The sequence below is a fragment of the Oreochromis aureus genome, linkage group 1 (genome assembly GCF_013358895.1).
Source record: "Oreochromis aureus strain Israel breed Guangdong linkage group 1, ZZ_aureus, whole genome shotgun sequence".
Lineage (NCBI taxonomy): Eukaryota > Metazoa > Chordata > Actinopteri > Cichliformes > Cichlidae > Oreochromis > Oreochromis aureus.
Genome location: NC_052942.1, coordinates 38,238,239 through 38,260,614, shown reverse-complemented (window position 1 = coordinate 38,260,614; position 22,376 = coordinate 38,238,239). Strand labels below are relative to the sequence as shown.

Sequence of the window (22,376 nt, the reverse complement as noted above, 5' to 3'; positions counted from 1 at the left end):
GCACCCAAACTGGTAACATGTTTGTTTTTTTTTTTTTATTTATTTTTTCTCTCCTGGAGCTAAAATGTCATAAAATCTATTTGCATAATACATTAATTATACAAAAAAGGGCTACCACATATCAGGGAAGGTAATTAAGTTACTACACAACATGGCATGTTTGGCAGCACGACAGGATTTAATGGACAGTACTTAATGCTTTTTTACCTATCACCTTTCCTCATTCCCTTTCCTTCTTTGCTTTCCTTTTCTTTCTTTGGCCTCTCCATTATGCACTACAAAAACCGGGGCTTATAAAAACTATAAGAACTTCTTCTGCTTCGTGCAATAGAAAAAACATTTTAGAGAGATGAGTTTCGGTCCAGTGTGGGTGAGACATTATTGTGCTCTGTCTCCATTACTTCGCAGAACTAAACATTAAGACCACTTACAGTGCAAATAATTATATTGTAACAAAGACACACATCAAGGTCTCTGATGTGTTAGATGTTAAGCGAGCCATTGTTTGCTGGCATGAGTGTCTAATCACTGTGGCAACTTTTTACTGGCAGTGAGTGAGAGCTATCAAATAGCAGTGATGGAATTTGTTTCAGGCTATAAATGAGCCTAAATGAGTGTAAACATATCATCTTATTAGCAGCAACTATAAGTTAGCTTTCTTTTAGATTTTAATGTAAACTTAACAGAATAGATTTTACCAGGCTTACCCCAACTTTTGGGTTAACATTTCTAATACGATGTATAATGTCACACAGGTTTAAAATGATAATCGAGGCTGAACTGACAGAGAAACATTTTTGGAGACCAAACAAAGGCACCAAGTTTTTATGTTCCGTGTTTTGGGTGATACAGTGAAGCAGTTTAACACTTCAGCATACACAGATAAAGTGTGCCAGCAAAAAAAACATAAAAAAACAGTCTTAGGACAGACACATTTGAAAGTAACACTGAGAACCTTTAGGCGACACTTTAAAGACAAATTCTCTGTCTTTGTATTTGTTGCTTTCTCCCCCTACACAATCTGGAGTTGAGCAACCAAACTTGGCACATAGGTAGGTCTTAGGCCCCCGAAGGTTTTTATCTGTATCAGATATTATAATGTCATCATGTTGCCTAGCAACCATCTAGCAACAGGCTATAATGACGTGCGTTTAGCATTCACAAGGCCTTATAAAAGCATAATTTTCATTCCATGACAGTAACATCTAATTTTTATCCACAAAACAATATATTATGATGTCTTTGGGCTGCCTGGCAGCTACTTTGCAATATAAGTAACTAAGCAAAATGTATTTATATAGCGCTTTTTTCATACCAATCACAAAGAGCTTTACGGAGGTGTCAGTTAAAAAGCCAGTGGGCTAAAATGACTCAGTTTTCAGCCATTATGCACCTACAACACCAACAAAAGCATCATCTGCTTTACATTTCACAATAATAACATCTCATTAATATCCATAACAGTTGATTATGATTATGCCGTCATATTTTCTAACCTTGCAATGGTTAGAAAATATGATGGCCTAAAACATCTGAAACTAAAACATCTTATAATGCGTTGTATAATTTTAATTTCACAGTCAACTGTGCAAACAAAACAACACTGTGGCATGGACATGTGCATGACTAAGAATCGTGTCAACCTAAGTTACCACTTGGCATTAAGAGTGTAGCTTGACAATTACATTTTTATACCCAACACGAACAGCGAATGTTAACATAAGCTTACAACATAAATAGTTTCCAACACATGCAATGCAACCAGCTGACATCACCCAAGAAAGCTGCACATGGCAACCAGCACACACCACCGCTTAAAACCAAGTAGTCAATATCTGTTGTCCGATAAATATAAGAAAGGTCAACTGTGGACGATGACAGAACAAAATAACTCTGTCCTGCCTCTCGCTCGCACAAATGACACTTCATCTCAACAGCAGTATTTTTTAACCAGACACAGAGCAGAGGTTTTAATAGACTTTCAATAGACTCGCCAAAATAACATTTGCTGCCTGATATTATAAACAAATGAGCACTTTATTTAGAAAAATGCTAAACTACATTAGATGGCTGGGAGTTTGAACAATATTGCAGCAAAGTGATATGAATGAGTAATCAAATCATACTGGGCACTGAAGTAAAACAATCGAGAACATCATTTAAAAATCTTCACAAAAAAAGTAACATTAGCCAAATCGTGAGGGGAAAGACGTCACTAGTGAACAAAGACTTTCTAATTTCACTTTTGAGCTCAGGGATATTTCATTAATTATGGTTACACAACATATGAATAGTCAGATTGATTGGTATTCCCTTCTAGCACCTTCGTTCTGGCATTCCATTTCATCCTCTGTCTTTCCTTCTCTTACTGACCCTCTCTTTCAGTCTGGCGTAGGCGTCTCATCTGCATCCCACTCTCTGCTCTGAATGACTCTCTTCCACTCTGTATTCATCTCACCCTTTGGTTCTCTGTTTACTTTGTGTGTGTGTTTATGTGCGAGTGTGTGTGGGCTCAAAATGTGGACACACTTATTACATCCTCCTTATCTTCAGAGGCAGGGGCAGGTGCTATCGCAGGCATGTGTTCATTTGATTGCGATTTCCCAAGAAAGACTGCAATTGGAATCATATATAGACTTATAATAGACACACATGCACATGTATGTGCACCGTACAACCTTGTGTGTTTACCAGACCAACAGGACAGATGAAATGGAGATGTGCACAGGAGATGTGCGATTTTAGAATATTTTATTTCGTGTGTGTCTGTGTGTGTGTTCGAAGTACGCAGACATGTATGACATGTAGAATGAAGAATTGCACTAAGTGATTTCTAGAACACTCTCTGGAAATGAATGCCACCAGAAACAAATCATGAACAAGAGGAGAAAATGTTCTTTTCTATCAGAGTTAATGCCATACAAGCTGATTTTTGCACATGTACAGTATGTCGCTTCTGTTTGTCTTTGTGTGCGTGCTGTTTCACAAAAGATTTCCATGGAGGGGGGTCTCTGCCTCAAGGTGTTGTCACAATGGCTGGTTCCCTGGCATGGATGTTCACGTTTAAGGCTACATGTAGGTGCATGTGTCTGCAAGTGCCAGTGTGTGTGTGTACAGAAAAGAGATAACAATAGTCAGGAAAGAAAATGTGGGGAAAAATGAAATGAACGATTACTCAGAGATAAAGAAAAACAAAGCTTTGACTCTAATTATGTGTGTAATAAACACCTTACACTGCAAAATGGGTTTCTATCAGTGCAGAAATGGTAAAGAGACTGCATTTTTGTAAAATATCTTTTCAAAAGCACTGAAAAAAAACCAGCAGAAGATAAACTAGTCTAGTGTCTACACAGTTAAGCAACATTTAGCTTCCTTTGTTTTTACCAGTGCAAATATGATGCAAATATCAAAAAGTATTGCATTTAATATGTAATTTTGACAAGATTTTTTAAAAACAAAAGCCTTTAGATTTTTTTTTTTTTTTACCTGTGACAGAAATACATTTAATTCAATACACTAAATCAAGGCGCTTTATATTGTAAGGTAGATCCTACAATAATACAGAGAAAACCTCAACAATCCTACTTGTATAAACGCATAGTTAGTGAAAAAAAATCACTCACACTGCATCATGGGAAGCCATCAGTGGCCTAGACCTATTGCAGCATAACTAGGGGAGGATTCAGGGTCACCTGATCCAGCTCTAATTACATGTTTTATCTAGAAGGAAAGTTTTACGCTTTAAGCCAGACAGAGGTACATGCAGAAATGTCACAATCAAACAAACAACCTTTTATTCTGTCAATGTGAAGTCCAGAGAAAGCACAAAGCCCACAGGGGAATGACAAACTCAAGCTGATAAACAGGCAGGGAAAACACTCCAAAGAAAGCACATGTGAGAAGGCATATTAACGCTCACATGCTAACGGCTAATGAGGATTACATAGAGCTGGGATGAAGTGAGACACAGGTGCACACAATCAACACAACCACAGGGGAGGAAGAAAAGCTAAATGTAAGACACAGGGGACAATTAGCTACCAAAGTAAAATAGGAAGTGACTAACAATAACAGAAACAGGAAAACATGAACACATGAAGGAAATTAGAGGGAGAAGACAAAAAAAGGAACAGAGCAACACACTGAAGGAAAGTCCATAACCAGAACTGAAGTCTGCATATATAATGGAATGAATGACACTCAGGACACAATGAAACCAAAACAATGAAACAGTGAAAGACAAGATGACTAAATACTAAAATAAGAAAAGTACAAGGACCCGACTGCAAACTTAACACCCTGAAGTAAACACACAACTAACTGGAAGCAAAACAACAATAGACCAAATTGAAACTATAATTCAATAACCATGTAAAACAAACTGACCACATAACAAAATTCCACAACAAATCCCACGAGAATTGTGACTATTTTTCTAAAAAATTCCCGGATGCATTTCATTTTAAGAACAGTGCATTCAATGCGTTTGCTCAAGAAATGTATATAATTATGTTGATTTGTTAAAGATTAATTAAACTAGTGTCAGAAAACTAGCTCCAACTCAATCCAATAATTAATGAGATGGTAAATACACAACAGTAATACATACTTCATTGTACACACATTTGCACTTGGTTGGTAATTAAAGGGTACTTCAATGGGCCTTCACCTCTCCAGCTCTTCCCTTAGCTGTTATTTCGTTTGAATTAATTCACGAACTGATAAGGGCATCTTTACAACCAGCGATTATACTGTCACGGGCCTGCACAGCAACAAACTGAACAGTCAGGCTTTTTGATTGGGCAGTGAAATTTCTTGGAAAAGGCCATACTTTTATGCCAATATTTCTAGTAATTACAATAAAGAGCATTCAACTGTCTTCCAGTTTTGTGTTGGGGAAGGAGGAAATTCTCCATCTTACTATAAGGTTAAATATTCATACTGACATGGACAAACCCAACAATGAGGCGAGCCTTTTTAGTATAGCTACTGTATGAGATGGGAGTCCCTCACAATCATTGCAGGAAAGGTTGTTTCCTTGTATTCCAAGCCCAACTTTTGCTGGTCTTGCAGTTCAAACTGTTTTAATTATAGGCAGGTTATTCGATGCTTGTATTTCTGACTGCCAGCTGAAGTTTGGCCATTTCAGAAGTTAAATGTATTCATGGCTAAACCTTCCACCTTGTCATATGAACACCTTTACTGTGTGGGACAGAAAAAAAAGAAAAAGAAAAAAGAAGAAGCAATTTGCTCATACTCTAAAAAGACAGTAACCTAGATGGTTTTCTCTGAATTTCTCATTATTCCAACCCAAATAGGCTATTGTACGGTGCATGGCTGGGGCTGATAGGGGTTGCATTGTAGAATTGGCTTACGAGAGACTGAAATACAAAGAAAATGAAGAAAAAATGAGGTACAATGAGACTAAAATTAGAACAATTGTTTGTTACAAAAAGAGCAACCAACTGGGGTTGATGAAAACTGGGCACAAAGGATAAGTAAAGTATATATCTATTTAAATGGTAATTCTGTTAATATAACACTTAAGAGTGCCAATTTAGCTGGCAAAGGCTGACATATTTTTCTCGTTAAGTAGAGCCCCAGCAATCACCAAAGTCATTACAATTCATCCTCTGGAGACCCCGAATTCCTGTTAATTGGCCACGGCACTCAGAATAGAAAAGAGGTTAAAACCACATTTGGTTGACTATACCAAGCTTTGGACATATTCAAAGAAACCCTTAGACATGATTTTACATCAATTGTGTTTCATTGTTGAAAGACATCTTCATGTCTTACAATCTGAGCATTTTTCCCCCAAATTTGCTAATGTCCTTAAATAAACCCTTGCTTTGCAGTGGTAAAGGCAAACATACTAACAGCAGCCACACAATGTTGGTAGGGCAGAAATGGTATATGTATGTATGCAGATTCCTGATATCAGAAAGTGGGACTCTTTCAGACCGTGAAGTAAAAATTTCAAAAACATGTATACCAATGCGAAGGATGCATTAAGAGTGTAAGCACTAGTCCACTCTTCTGTCTCTCTTTCCACCCACACTGCTCCAACAGTGCTGCGTAGTGCACTCATGCTTAATGAATTGAGACAGAGGGCCAGATAAATGTGACCAGTTCAGTAAAGGCAGCGGGCAGACACAGAGAGAGGCTATAGCTCGCTCACCATGTTACACATATAGGGATCACCGGAGGCGCCCCTTAGTCTGATTCCTTCTTTACTCTGCTTCGGGTTGGCATAAACATCTAATAGGGCCTAAAAGCCTCAGATGAGAGAAACACATGCTGGGTAAGTGGTTGAAAATGGGACATGGAAAAGGTTTTAGGACATTCTAAGAACAAAGCATACAGCGAGCGTCTGTTCTAATCTATGAGATCTGTGTCCCTGTGCCATTATGGGTAATGGCAGGGTGTGCATGTGTGTGTCTGGTAGTGTTCACTGGCCTGTATGTAGATCTATACATCCTGAACATTCATACATGTAAACATCTGCACATGATTTTCTGAATCCATGTTCAGGTTTGCTTATATTGCAGTTAGGGTTTTTACCACGCGAGTATATATTTGTCAGATTTAGATCTTATTTCTAACTACATACTTGGATATTGTTGTACATATACACAAAAATTTTATGTACATGTGGATGTGTATTACTCAAAAAACTACAATGAGTTTGACACTCTCTCTATGTGTGTGTGTGTTTGCTACCGTTAACAGGGCCAGCACATATCATAGTCTACTGGAGATGGAGAAGATGTTTTCTTGTGGGTCAGTAAGCATCCGTCACTTCACATGAAGGCAGCCAGGAGGGAGGAAGGATGAGGACGAAGCAAGGGGTGAGTGAGACACAGCAGACAAAGGACACAGTGGGGTGGGGAATGGAGGACAGAGGGAGAGAGGAAGCACTTCCTTCATTCGGCATCGTGCAACAAAATCCAGGCTGGAGCCAGGAGAGATGAAAAAAGTAGAAGCTTTAAAGAAGAGTCAGATGTGGAATAGCGAGGGAGAGAATAACAATATATTTGCCGGGGGGGACCAGGGAGAAGAATGAGGGCAAAAGTATGTGGGTTTGTTACATAAAGCTGGGATCACACACAGGTCAGCGAATCAGACCCAACACAATAGACAGAAGGCAAGCGGTTCAAGAGGAAAGACTAAATAACAGATATAAAACAAGACAACACTATGACACACTTACCTAAGAGGCTTCACTGAAAACAAACTCAGCTACTGAGTTTCCTTCTGTAGGAAATACTGTCTTTCAAAATGCCATAAAACTTGTGAGGAAAAAAAGGAAATGATAGAAGCATGTTTATTGGCTGCAGCATTTCCCCTCAGTTGTCAATAAATAGTTCCTCCCATCCAACAGAGCGGGTGTTTTAGTATTTATGGGTTTTAATAGGAAGAGCGTGATCATCATATTGACCGGTCTGCTCACATCCTAATGGGTGTCTTAAATCTCAGGGAAACACACTGTATTCTGGGGTGAGTTACAGGCAAATTAACATGAAGAGGGAGGCCGCCAAGGCTGCTCCTGCCGGAAGGGAGGAAAATAATCACTTGAATGATTGTTGGACATTTAGGATAGGTGGTGAGAGGGGGGAGCTGGCAACAAGAGGGGAGAAGAGGCAATAAACGATTTTCATCAGTAGCCGAGGGAGAATGAGATGGGCTGGAGAGGGTGGGTGGAATCCAATGTGCTCGCCTTCCATTATAAGAATCATAAAATACTTTTAATGACCAAATATTGGGCTCTTTGAAACTAGATATTGGATCATATTACAAGCATTATGGTTTCACACTTTGGCTCACACACTTTGGTGCAGACAAACTGTGTAGTCATAGTGTGGATCTGTACTACTACTGTAAATCTATCACAGCTAAAGATGGGCTTATTAAAGGAATGTAATATGATAGTGACACAGAGGACGGACACTGCAGCATGCTCAAAGCGAGTTGGATTTCTGCAGAAGAAAACGCATGTTACACCTATCCCAATCTTACAACCCATTGGCTATTGTCAGATGTGTGAGCCTCAGGGAGAATAGGCCCATTTTTTTTTTAAAGCCCATTTCCACTTGAGTTTTCCTGCTCTGTCTGCTGGTCACCATTTATGAATGCAGATAAATTTAAAAAGCTAAATACTTTTCAGACAACAGCTGACATCACATTGTGGTTCTTCCGTTTCCACAAAGCCCATATGGCAACTTAAATGTCAGCGCTACCCTGACTAGAAATAGAACACAGTCCTGAAATCTTCCAGTAACAAAAGTCTTGCCTCTTGCCTACAATTTCATCATACTCATATGGAGAAATATGTTCATAGAGATTCCATGTATACTGATTTTTTTTTTACATTATTTATATGTTGGCCAACTGTCTAGTTAGTTTACTGATCCAGAATGCATTTTCCGATTTTTTTGTATATGTGATTCAGGTAATTGCATTCCTTCTGCTAACACCTTACAAACGATCTGATTCCCCACATCCCCACATATGGCATTCTGAAGATCAGAACTAAACTTGAAATAATGACGTCAAACATAAACTAAAGATTATCTGAAACAATTAAAAGTGGGGTTTTAGCAGCATGAAAATCAGGATATGAAGTCAAACACTATGTCTTCCTGCTCCAGCTACACTCGCCGACTATCTTGATACATTCTCAATCATCCAGGAAAGTAAATCTCCAAAAGTTGATTCTGTTCATCTGGACGTAGCGTTTTGTGGGAGAAACGTTTCGTCACTCATCCAGGTGACTTCTTCAGTCTCAGCTGACTGCAGGTTTCCCCAAACCTTATAAACAGTACATTTGCATAATGACTGAAACCAGCCCACTGAAGGAACAATAGGCTGGGAGGTCAGTTCCTTAATCTTAATTATGCAAATTCTCATGACCACTGACCAAAAGCCACTGATCAAAGAACACTGATCAATAACCATGAGTACCATTCACAGAAAGTTGGGGAATGGCTGCAATCACAGCATTGTAAGACGGTGACAGATGTACCCTTAGGCCCCCTCCTCGATTCAGAGATGGTCTTTCCCGTTTCACGTAAATGGCCTCCTTGACTCCGCGCTCAAACCAACGTTCCTCCCTGTCCAGGATGTGTACATACTAATCCTTGAAAGAGTGTCCACTGGCCTGTAGGTGTAAACAGACTGCAGAGTCCTGGCCTGACGAGGTAGCTCTTCTGTGTTGTGCCATCCGCTTCGCCAGAGGTTGTTTGGTTTCCCCGATGTATAAATCCTGGCAATCCTCCTGGCACAGTGTACACTATGTTACTCTGTTTGTGTCGGGGGACCCGATCCTTGGGGTGGACCAGTTTTTGGCGCAGCGTGTTTTGGGGTTTAAAAGCCACAGAGACCGTGGGCTGGTTTCAGTCATTATGCAAATGTACTGTTTATAAGATTGGGGAAACCTGCAGTCAGCTGAGACTGAAGAAGTCACTTGGATGAGTGACGAAACGTTTCTCCCACTGAAAACGCTACGTCCAGATGAACAGTTTCAACTTTTGGAGACTCGCCGAATAGCATCTCCATCCTTAATGTCCCAAGGTCTCATTTATTCCAGCCACTAAATTGGGTTGACGCAAGCAAAAAAAGAATGCTAGACACTGAAAACACATTCCAAAGTAATGAATTACTAAATCCAGTAATTACATTACAGTTACAACACTGTCTTTGCGTTACAAAGGTTCTCATGTTATCTGCATGCTAGGTGGATAGAAAGGAAAAAAAATGTAACAGACATGCTACAATCAGCTGATTTGAGTTTGTGTGTGGGAGGAAGAAAAGAATCAGTCTGCAGCTTTTCAGCAGAGGTGATATGGACATTTTTTTAAATGCATAGAAGAACTAGAGCACAATTGTAAATTGCAAACTGCCTCCAGGAAGGAACAACTAGATTATTGCTGTTAACACAATATCAGCTCTTTGCAAGCATTTGTACAGACAGCATGCTAACGCAAAGCTAGCCAAGAACCCAGAATGTTGTTAAAGCTGAGTGTTGACTCCAGCCCAGCAGCCAGAGCCTGATTTTCCACAGGTAACAAAATCAGTGATAAATTTTGTAGTCAGGCTTGTAGGCTCCATTTCTACCTGTACATCTCAGCCAGATTTTAACTTTAACTTTGCATTGTCGGCAAGTATTTCAGCTCATTTGCAGAGTAACATGAAAGTAATGTAATGAGTAGACTAACAAATTACTTTCTTTGGTGAGTAATTAAGAAAAATACTGCATTACTTTTAAGAAACGTAATGAGTAATGTGTAATACATTATTTTTTCTTTCTTAACTCATCCAGTTTGTCTGCATCGAAAATTAGTTAAAATATGTAATTAAACTGAAGCAGAGTTTCAGATTTAGACTTTCAAGTGGGTATGATACACTCATCAGGACCTTGTCACAATCAATCAACTTGACTTAAAGTTAGTGCTGTCAGCGTTAATCTCGTTAAAATGACGTTAACGCCATCCGCGCTAAATCGCTAACGGAGATTTGCCGTGTTAATGCGATTATGGCGTTAACGTCATTTTAACGACATTAATGCTGACAGCACTACTTAAAATTTGTTTGTACTTGAGGAAATTAAAAGAATGCATCAGTAAAAGTTCTCTCAAAGGGAGGCCATCTCAGAAGATGAGTAGCAGCTCTAAACCACTTGGGGAAATAAGGCCAGATAACTTGTGGTGGGTTAAGATGTGCCAGCATTTCACAGCATTTGAATAAAAAAAAAAAAAAAAGATATATATGTATATATGTATCTCTCTCTCTCTCTCTCTCTAGATATATATCTATATATAGATATATATATAGATATATATGTGTGTGTGTGTGTGTGTGTGTAACCATGCATAAAAGGATATATAAATGAGACAGAACGACACTAAAGTAAATCCACAGTGAAATTTTGTAGTAGGAATGTCAGAATCTGGGTGTGTTTGGCTACACTAGGACTCCTGCACCAAATCAGTTCCATGCAGACCAAGGAGAAGTCTCTCTCAAGCCATACACCTCATACTTGTGGAAAGGGATTGATACTGCAGCAGGATAATGAGCCCAAATGCCCCAAATCGCTTTGCTTCACTACTTGAAGACCAAAGAAAACTAGAGAGTGCCAACCATTATGGACTTTTTTCCACATTCACCTGAACTCAACTCCACTTAACGTTTTCAGCGATGCTTGAAAACTGGGAAAGCCAAGCACTCCTGACATCAGAGAAGCTTCTGGAACATTGCAAAAGAATCCTAGCGTAACAGGAACGTATTCAGTGAAATTTAATGCATACCGAGTTGATGCTTTCAACCAGTAAAAGCCAAAAGGTGGACACACCAAACACCACCATCATACTGTGAAAATGCATGTGCATTTTTCAAAGATTTCCTTTTTTACCTATGATGCTAATATTATTACGATTTGCAAATTGCAAAGAAACAAGCTTTGAGAATGACTGAAATAAAAAGTAAAACCAATACCATACTGTATTTCTAAATCACAAAAACAAAAAAAGCAAAGCAAAACATCGTCACATCCACGAACAAGTCAATGCAGCTTTGTACTACAGTAAAAAATGTTGGTAGTGTAAGTTAGTGGTATCCCTCGGAGTATAAGTGCACACTTATAATAAACAAGTACAACATGATTTCTATCATTTTACTGGTTATTTTAGGAACGTGGGAGTATGGAATAATAACAGTGTGCAATACACATACACTTATTCTTCATTTGATTACTAATTTAAGTTACTGTGTTGTGTTGTGATGTGTCGTGCCGTGTTGTGGCGCATGTAGTGCCGACGTGGGACAGTTTTCCAGTTTCATTGTGCTATTATACTATGTATGACTGTGCAATGACAATAAAGAGTTATCTTAATCTTATCTTAATGTGTTTGATTGGAAATTCCTTTTATTTTTGTTAAACTTTATCCTTTGATTATATCATATTTCTCAACTCTCCCCACCTTTAGCCTGAGCAGAAGCCCAATGTGCCATAAACTCAAATTCAGATAAAGATCCAAACCCTAGCCTTTTCTAGAAAAACATTTTGATATGTCTGAAATTAAATCTGAAATCTGAAAAGAAGCTAAAAAAAGAGAAGATTGAAAATAACAGCTCTCCATTCATCTCTTCAGTTGAAGGTCCTTAAACTGCTCGTGCTGGTTTACAGTGACAAGTATAAATGTGTGCTGTGCTGAGTAGGTCAGTGAGCAGCCTCTGATCAGAATGACCTTAAGAGAAGAGATGACTTACTACACTGATGACAACGAAGAAACTGATAACGGCTAAATTGATCAGTATATGCCAACTATAAATAATGTGTATATGAGACATTGGCATCTGTTTTGCATGAAAACAGGTTAGCTTGAAGGGCACTTGGGAATGAAATTCAGCTAACACCACTTTTTGTCATTTTTAAGGAACGTGATCCCGCTCTAGAGTCTTCCACTGTCCATGCACGTCTAGCACGTATAGCACGTCTTCACCAAGTGTCATGAATTTGGCTTAATTAGTTTTTGCGAGGTGTCAAACTCGATAGGTAGAAAATGTCCACCATATAGATGGACATTAACTTTTCCCATATAGCAAACCTCGCACGCTGTCAGCTTGAGAAAGCCTGAAAGAAACTTGAATTAAAAAGTGAACTTTTGATGACGGGCAAAAATTAGGTCAGTGTGACAAAACCCAAGCAGAGCCAACAATCTAAATGGCAAAGAGTCATCTTCTGATAGGTGACGAAATCGAGTTATTGCTACAAATCTTCTCTTTGCTTGATAAAATGGCCGCTGCTATCAGCTGACAGTGAATGTCATTGCAGGCGAACAGAGGAAATTGCGCCTTGAAGTTTTGAGTAATTGAATTTGTAAAAGTCATCGTATTACCCTGTGATGTGAAATGCAGATTCAAAGGGGTTTCAATTTACAAAAAGGGTCGAACCGCTATGAAATTGCCACTATTACGGCTCCCGGACACACACAAAACACACACTGTGTCATTAACACAGCTTCCCATTTCGCATTGCTCCTGGCATTACTGCACCTGCCTCGGAGGAAGTTGAGACGTGTGACTATAAACCTCAGATGGTATTTTGTTACTGAGGGACTGTGAAAATGGTCTTCACACTTTGGCTGGTAATTCTAATGTCTTTATGACACGACCTGTCAGAATTTCAATATCTTTTACAAAGCTGCTAGCAGTAAGAGGAGCGCTAGTGAAGCATCCTCATCCACTGAACAGTAGCTGTGGTGAAGGACATTAAACTAAAACACACACTATAAAGCATATTTTCAAGACCCCCTGGGGCCACACTTGACAAAATACAGAGCTTTTATATTTATATGGTGTATGTAAATAGAGCAGGGAAGAAACACTGCAAAGCAAGGTGAAAATAACTGTGGAAAGAGAACACTTTGTGGATGTTTCAGGGTTTGTGCTAAATGGGTGAAGAACAAAATAATAACAGGGCCCCAAGCAGCCTGAGGTTCTACGATTCTTCCCCTAAAATTTTAAGCAGCAAGATAAAAATAATTCATCATGCACCACCATGGAGCGGGTAAATGTATCTCAAACATGTAGTCTCTTTGAGCTTTAAAAAAGACAGGCAATGAAACCGTCTCAAATACAGTGCCACAGAGGGTGGCAGAAAACACATATGAAACCAACATCTGAAGGGCGGGGTGTTTGTACATAAGTTCTTAATTCTTCTCTTTACATATTCTACATGTAGAGGAAAACAACACACATTTTGCTTTATCTTATTTTCTGTTACGTGTCTGCTTTTAAACATAGATAGTTTAAAAGTTTCCAAGAGTAAAAGAGAGATAAAAACACAGTTTTAAAAAAAACAAACAAACAAACTGTAAAGCAGATATCCTTAGACAGCTCTATCGTGAGCAAAGAAGCCCCACCCACTTCCAGTACCAGCCTCCTCTTTTCTAGCTGCAGCCTATCAGAAGAAAGGGGAGGGGCAAGGTGAATAAACAATTTTCCTCAGAAGGAAGATGAACTGAAGGGCTGTAAGAAGGCCCAGTGTAGGATAAATAAGGATTGCCTTTGAAGGATGAATCATGTAGCAGTGCTCAAGAATATGGAGTTGGAAATGATCAGTTGTTAAAGGAATATTCAACAATGAAAAATACAAACTCTTAAACAGTCCAGTTATCAAACCTTTTTGGTTGTCAATGACAAAGTTGCCCTCCTCATTTCCTGTGGTGATCTTATACGTGATCCCATCACCATCGGGGTCCTTTGCCAGCACCGTAGCAACCAATGTGTTGGGGCCTGCGTCCTCTGAGACAAATGTCCGATATCTGATAAAACACACAAAAACAAGAGCACAATAAGCACCTCAGCTACACACATGGTGAAAATGAGACACATTCAACAGCTGCATTGTCAATTTTCAAGTCTATTTCATCTAATCCATACAGGACCAGCAGTTCAATCCGCCACGTAGAACAAAACAGCTCATAAGGAGGCTTGTAAAAAAATATTGACTCATATGAATTGTAACTGTGTCACACACAGTCTGTGTTATCAACAAAATGCACCACTCTCTCTACATATCATAGATCTTTTATTGTATTTATAATTTAGTTATAAAAATGATGAGTCTAACTTTCCATAACTGTTGAGGAAACACTAAAAATTGCAGGTTTGTTACATTGTTGTTTAAAGAATGGAGACAAAATTAGAGCAAAAATTGGAAGAATATGAAGTTAAGGAAAAAGAGCATTTTCCATTTTTTTCCTGGTTAAGCATTCGAACATTGTGTCTATATTCGACTGTATAATAAGCAAAAATGGCTCATTCCTCCTGCCTGGCATTACATCATCACAGGTTGCCTACTGTTACCAAAGAGAGCTTCATCACATGTTTACAGCTACATCCATAAAGGGCCTGACTGTGTAAGTGGTTCTCAGTTTTAAGTCAGCAGTAATAACAGTGGAACATATCTGGAGCCACTCTCAAACACAGTGAATCAACAACATGTAACGGAGGTGTGTTAAAGGCCACTTGCTTAATGAGAGAAATCTATTTTCTGAATGCAGCATTGCACATTTCATGTCATATCAGATAGTTAATTGCTTCCTCCTTGAGCCCCAGGTGTTAATCAGTCCCTGAGCAGATGCAAATATGTAAGCCAGCAGATTCCTGAGCAGCAGCATACAGGGGAGGAGAAATAACTCAGAAATTCACTTTTAGATGCAACTCGCATAAAAAAAAGAATCATATAGCAACTTACATATCGAAAGTAATCTTATGATTATTCCTACAATAAAACAAGACTGAGCAGGCACGAGGAGCTGTCAGTACAGTACTCACAAATTCTTTTTTGTGGTGGCTCGTGGTCATCAACACTCCAGAGGACACTCGTGACTGAACACTAATCAAATTTCAAAGGTCTGCATGTCTGTCGCTCAAGGGAAATGGCAAAGAAGAGATCCTTGCAGAGGTGAAGGATAAATATCACCTTAGACAGAAATGCTTTCACAGTTCTGCTTAAAGCTTTTAAACATTTAAGGGTGCATCCCTCGTAAGTGTGCATATCTAACCATGAGGTCAAAGACACAGGCCTCATCTAACATATCAATTAATATCATACAGGAAAAAACTCAAAAAAAGGTCTCTCTTTTGCTGTGGCACTTCAGAATCTGGCCTAGACAGATCCCATTTGCATGATTAATCTCTGAGATGTCGAAAACGCTCCTACAGTCCATCTGTACTGCACATCTGTATAAGCTCCCACAGTCTGACCTGCATGTTAGGGCCAACACCTAAGCTATGAAGTCCAAGGAACTCTATTTACACATCTGTGACAAACTGAGGCAAGACACAGATCAGTGCAATGGTATGAGACCATCTCTATAGCTCAGAGTGTTCTCAAGAACACTGTGGTCTCAATAATCGTGAAATGGAAAAACCACCAGGACTATACAGAGATGGCCATCTGGCCAAACTCTGAAAATTAGGTCCTTGTTCAGAGGTGACCAGGGACCCAACAGTCACTCTAACAGAGCTTCATAAGTCCTCTACAGAGATGAGAGACCCTGCTGGAAGGATAACCGTCTCAGCAGCACTCCATCACTCAGGCCTTTGTGGTGAAGCAGCTAGACGGAAGCCACTCTGAGTTAAAGCCACATGACAGACTGTGTGGAGTTTCCTAATGAATTTAAAGGACTCTGAACACAATAGAAGTGATTCTCTGGTCTGATGAATCAAAAACTTTTTGGGCTTGGTGTCTGGCTGATAATGTCTTTACTGTGAAATGTGGTATGACACCTTAGCGGTGCTTCTCTTGGACACAGTCACTGAGAAGGCAAAAAATCTGCTTTATAGTGCTCCAGACTGCCCTCATCCCCACAAAGCAGCAATCCTGCTAAGGAAACACTGATGCAAGTCAAAGCATTTGAATCAGCCAAGTTTAAAGCATATATTTGTGTGTGCATGTATAAGTTATTAATTTGGCTTGATGTATATTTGCTATCATGCTTCACATACCAAGCTCAGTGCAGCTTTTTGCTATGAAATTCTGCTTCAGTTTTATCTTTGTATCTTTGTGTAACACTTTGAACTTCAGCTTTGAACTCTTCTATGGCCTTGCTCATACATCTCTGAACCACTCGATGTGCTTGAAAGCAAAACTTTTCTTGAAAGGCTGACCCTTCTACCTTGTTAAGATGAAACTGACCCTCTACATGCTTTAAACATATTTCAGCTGCCTTTATGTAAATAGCTGATCATTACATAATGCACACCACCCTCTCTGGATGGTTAGTGCTACATAAAGAACTGCCTTGGCATCAAGACTAGAAACATCTGAATAAATAAAACTGCACATTTTTAATGGAAGACCTCATGATTACTATAAAAATTAAAAGTGGTGGTTAAATGAAGACGATGAGTCTGAAGCAAATTCTCAAAGATGATTTACATTTTTCACACTGTAAGTCTACAGGCTTGGCAGCTTGCTGAACTCAGATTAAAACAATACAATAAAATAATGGGAGAAATATTCACTTTTCATTTAACTGACTATAAATAATAGTGATAATTAAAAAAATCATAATCTCAGCCTTTGGTGTTTTCTTTAATCTGTCTGAAAATTGCAGCCTATAATGTGTTAAAAATCTGACAAAGTACTTGGTCGTTTAGTTTTACTGGTGTTCTGGCATGCAGACAGTTTTGTTTTAGTTGTTTAAGTATTTTCAGATATTAATTTGTGCGACTTCTGTCACAACCAAAATACCAACGTGGTATTTGGAAAATCCAGATGGTGTGATTTTCATACAGACACTTCTCTTTCTAGGAAAGGAAAGATGAGATGCAGTATTTGCACACAGCTTCATCCGTGTTCATCCTGTTTGTCTACAACTTGCAAATACAGAGCACAGCAGCATTTCCAAGTTGCGTCTTAGAAGAGTAACGTTTAAACTGGATCTCCATTCATCCAACGGTTGTGTCAGCTGCAGTATCAGCTGTCTACAGGTCTTCAGAGAATCTATGAAAGAAGACGAGTGTTCCTAGCAAATTATTTCCTATTCAGCTAAACAGAAATATTCAAAAACAATATGGGCGTAGGCATGTGTGTGTTAACCTGTAAGGTGACTGGGTTATATGCCAGTCATATAAAAATACAACCATATTTTCATTTTCTAGAACTTCAAGATTACTAAAAAGCCACTCCGGCTTTACAAGATGCCATCTGTCCCACTTTTACGCAGCTGCTGCACACCTCAGGGAATTAGTCAAGGGTCTGTTTTAGCTCCAGTGTAGCATAGACTGTCTGGGCTGCAGATTCAGCTAGTGACAGGTGGCTGTGCAGCAGAAAGGTTAAATAGCATTATGATTTAGTACAGTTTTATTGTTGCACTCGATTAATGTCGTCCAACCACTTGCAGTCGCTAATTGTGCGGTGGCTCTGACAAAACAGTGGAGCTGCGTATGTGAAAAAAGAGAGGTGAGAGGAGGGAGATGGGCACTGTGACATGCATCAAATCATATTTACTCTTGGTCATATGTAGCAATAGATGTTTCAACTTACCTTAATTAGTGGACATTAGTGGAAAACAAGTAAAACAGTATAAAGTCACAATTTAAGTCTGACGCCATTTAAACTGATTTTTTACAAGTTGCCCAAAATGAGCAAAATGAGAGCTTAATCAAATGTGTTAGCTTGCATTAGCTAACTTACTGTAACAGCTATAGCTTGTCTCTTAAAAAAAAGTCCATACACCTGGCCAACTTAAAGTCAGTGAGTGAACTGGTGGACCCTTGTTTTAGGAAAGTATGAAATAATAGCATCCCAGACTACCTGCAGCACAAAAAAATGACATTACGTCACATTGTGAAGTCCTTTCATATATTATTTACTCACTCGGGATATTTGACATACACTTTTCCCCACAGGGCACCATCTCTGCCGGAAAGGAGGAGACTAAGGAGAAGTCCTTATCACCACAGACTGCTAACCAACAGCCACTGCCTCATCTGTGTGTGCACTTAAAGGCAAGACTCAAAGATCTGCTATTTCTGCTGTCATTCATCAATGACTCATTGCCTGCCCACATGAGTGTGCACATTCAAAATGCAGGTCTAGTAACTGTGACAGCCTGATTTAAAAATATATCCGCCTGTCACTCTCGTGGTGGACTATTTATTTTTCACTGAAAACAAGGTACTTTTATTTGGAGATGAACACTGATCATATTCTGTCAGTGCAGTCTTTCTGCCTCAACAACTGTTGGACTAGTTCTGCCTGGGGAGATGTCTGATGTGCCACTCATTTGCTCGTTTGTAAAGTGTTGTTGCAGCTTCTGAGTAATTTCAGCTCATACTCTACAAGCCGTGCACTTCCCTACAGATCAATACCCAAGTCAGGTAAGGGGAGATGCTGTGCTTTGTTTCTTTATTATGCAGTCTCTAAGAGCACATAGGCCACATTGATCAACTGGCTTCCACTTGTGGTCTAAGGAAGCTATTTGAAAGATCATTAGATAATTGCTTGTATTTATCTCACCTGAAAGCCGGAAAGAACTGAGGCCTACTTGTGCAATTCTGTCTGCAATTTGATGGCAAAATTACAGCTGATGTCTGTGCAGCTGAATTTATGCACGACTCCTTCACAGGGTCTAGTAAACCTCTTTTGTCCTGACTCCCTACATGAACTCTATTTCTGCATTTCAGATGCAGACAGAGTAACCATTATGGATTCAAACGTAGGCAGCTTACGATCAGGTTTATGATTACAACAAGGCCGAAATGGTTACAATAGCTGTTGTCGGTGTGTATTTGACAGCACAGCACATCAACTTTTTGAAACTTCAACCATCTATGGCTACGTTTCCCTAGAGCCCAATCTTCCAATTGCAATCAGTTTAAAAGCACTAACAAAACAAGAATACTCTACAAATGCATCTAAAGTAGAATAAAGTAGACCAAATGATTTTGGAGGAATTAAATAATCATTTGGATTAGAAGAAAAACAATGTAAGCAACTGACCACAATTACGTTTTGGCTGCACTCATCCTGTGCAAATCTTCTATTCGGCAACATTTCTTTTCATGCTAAGAAGTTAGTATTAGTATACACAAACAGGAGTACATTTCTTGCCTTAAAAAAAAAGCACTGAACTATTCCTTTGTGGAGAGTGTTTAAAGGGAAGCCAAAGGATTTTATTGTTTGTAGTGCAAAACTGAATATGTTTATAGGGTTCAACCTTGACTTTGAGATTGACTTTTAAACTTTGTCAATTATCATCTTGTAAATGGAACTTGAGAAAGTAATCTCATGAGTAGGTTTATGCAGTAGTTATTTCTTAGCTTTTGATGATTATTTTCCATATATTGAATAATTGTACAGAGGTTTTTGATGAGAGAGTGATCATCACTAAAAAATGCATATCCCTTTCCTCCTGTACAGGATTAAAGAACGACCTATATGTACATTGCTAGCCATTAAAGTTAATATATTGAGCTAAGAATGATGTAAAGTTCATAAACACACATAGAAGTAATATTCCACTGTCATGGCAATTTCTGAGTTTTCTTTTCAGGACAAATTTTAAGCTAATCTTTGGTGACACTTAAATCAGCCTAACCCTAAACGCTTTCAAGCAGATGCTCGTAGGCGTCCACTGCATGAAGAACTGCCCCTGTGAGTGTTGTAAAAAGTATAGGGCAGAGAAAGGAGAGGCCAGATCACCGCGAGGGAACACAAAGCGAAGCAGTTATACTACAATAAGATGCATTTTGCAATCATGCTGGGGCTCTACCACAACTCTAATTTGGCCCAATCGATGTTTCAATTAAATGAAAAAGGCCTCACACACACACCGACACACTAATTACTTTTTAAACTTTTTGTTTTACATTTTGGTTTGTTTTTATTGTGTTGATCTGGGGAGAATAGTAGGCGTCCCTTAGGCTGATGCCTGATGTCAGTTGTGTAAATTAATTACAGAATTTAGTTATGAAGTTTTATTTTAGTTTATCCAGATAAATCGTAGATGAAGAAAGGAGGGGGAACATGGGGATAATGGAGAGTTTGTGTGTGTGTGTGTGTGTGTGTGTGTGTGTGTGTGTGTGCGTGCTGATCCCTCCAACTGCTGCTTACTGTGTGTTTATTTAGCCCACTGTATGAATTCCCATTCATCTGTACGTATAATTATATTAATAACCACTCTGTCGTACTTCTGTATAGCAATGCAAAGATGAGCAGAGCTGATACCTGAGTTCTGACAGCAACAAAAAAAGCTGATTTCCAGTCAGAACCTCAGACGAAAGCAGTGTTGAAAGCAGGGCTGATGGTCGGTTGCAATTCTACTGGGTTTGTAATAACATGATGTAAGCAGGGTCTCCAACTGCTGATACAAAGACTCTGTTTTTTAATAAATATAAAAGTGGTGGATTAGAAATGGGAATATGTTCTATTAATATTCCTCACATTTGCTGTGTTGTGGTCCAGTGTTTGAAAGCACACTTAGTTCCATTCTTACTAGAGATGGACCGATCCGATATTACGTATCGGTATCGGTCCGATACTGACGTAAATTACTGGATCGGATATCGGTGAGAAATTAAAAATGTAATCCGATACATTAAATATAAAAAAAAACACCTCACAAAACTTGCGACACGGTGTAACTCGGCTCATAACCGTAGCACGTCGGAGCAGTGTGCTCACGTGATAGAGCCTTGCTACCAAACCAGCATTTCATCTCCAAGGAAGTTATCCCAGAGAGAAGTAAAGCAAGTGTGTAAGTTCATCTCTGAGTGTTTGTGAAGCGTTCCCATGTTAAGCTTAACAACCGATATATGGAGCGACTGCCTCTCTCTCTCTCTCTCTCCCTCACCTTCCTGCAGCTACTTCAATCGTGAAACTGCTTAACGATCAGCTGATCGGCTTTTCTGTCGTGAGTCCGTCTCTCTTCTTTGTTTTTGGCCCACTTTGCACCAGAAAGAGGAAACCAGCGGCGGAACAACAGCAGCACCTTTAACCTTGATAAGCTGTTGTTAGAATTTATTTAATATTACTTTCTACACCAGGATCCTTTTCTACATAGCTGACGGCTGGTAACTGTGCAGGGCGGATCTAGCAAAGTTTAGCCAGGGGGCCGATAGGGCATTAACAGGAAAAGGGGCACAAAGACATACTTTTCTTTCTTATTCTCATTTAAAATGTCTAGCTTTTAATAAATAATTATCTGAATCTTACACCTGAAGTTTTAATCTGATGTAAAATGTATAGAAGTCCATTACTGTATATAGTAACTGTTAAGTCTAATATACCCTAGTAAGCTATAGTACTTTTTCCTTTGGGAAGATACCATCTGTGCAGTCTGCAATTCTGTTGAAGAAAGATGTTGAATCTATTTAATTATTCTTGAAAAATAATTTAATTCTGTGCATTTTTTTCACCCTGCATCAAATTAAAGTTGATTACATCGATTAAGCATCATGACGTGGAGGGTGGGGGTGGTTCCCTATTTTTTTGCTGGGAGTTTGCAACCCTATTAGTTAGGTTGCTTAATATTTCTGCTAAGTACTCTTTAAAATACCAGAATAGGGAGGCTGGAGTAGGTTTAAGTTTATTAGATTGATCAGTGTTGCTGAACTATAAAATATTTTGGGTGCAGTGTATTTTTACATACAGGTATAACAGAATAGCTTTAGTGTTATTGTTTATTTAAACTTGAGTATGAACTTATACAAAATGCAGCAAGATATTAAAAAAACAGTTTTATTGATTAAAAAACACACTATATCGGATTCATATCGGTATCGGCAGATATCCAAATTTATGATATCGGTATCGGTATCGGACATAAAAAAGTGGTATCGTGCCATCTCTAATTCTTACT

The 22,376-nt window shown here is 38.9% G+C and overlaps 1 protein-coding gene and 1 long non-coding RNA gene across 2 annotated transcripts in view; one reads left to right on the top strand and one right to left on the bottom strand.

Moving 5' to 3' along the window:
* LOC120440662 overlaps positions 1 to 11,814 on the top strand; it is a 15,034-nt gene extending 3,220 nt beyond the window's left edge. Inside the window, exons 2-3 of the long non-coding RNA XR_005613419.1 lie at positions 6,733 to 6,851; positions 10,972 to 11,814. This is a non-coding gene — a long non-coding RNA (uncharacterized LOC120440662). The remainder of the gene's footprint in view (positions 1 to 6,732; positions 6,852 to 10,971) is intronic.
* Positions 1 to 22,376, bottom strand: part of LOC120441124 (neural-cadherin-like) — a 370,842-nt gene that overhangs the window by 213,398 nt on the left and 135,068 nt on the right. Inside the window, exon 10 of the mRNA XM_039614938.1 lies at positions 14,182 to 14,324. Coding sequence (XP_039470872.1) covers positions 14,182 to 14,324 — 143 coding nt within the window. The remainder of the gene's footprint in view (positions 1 to 14,181; positions 14,325 to 22,376) is intronic.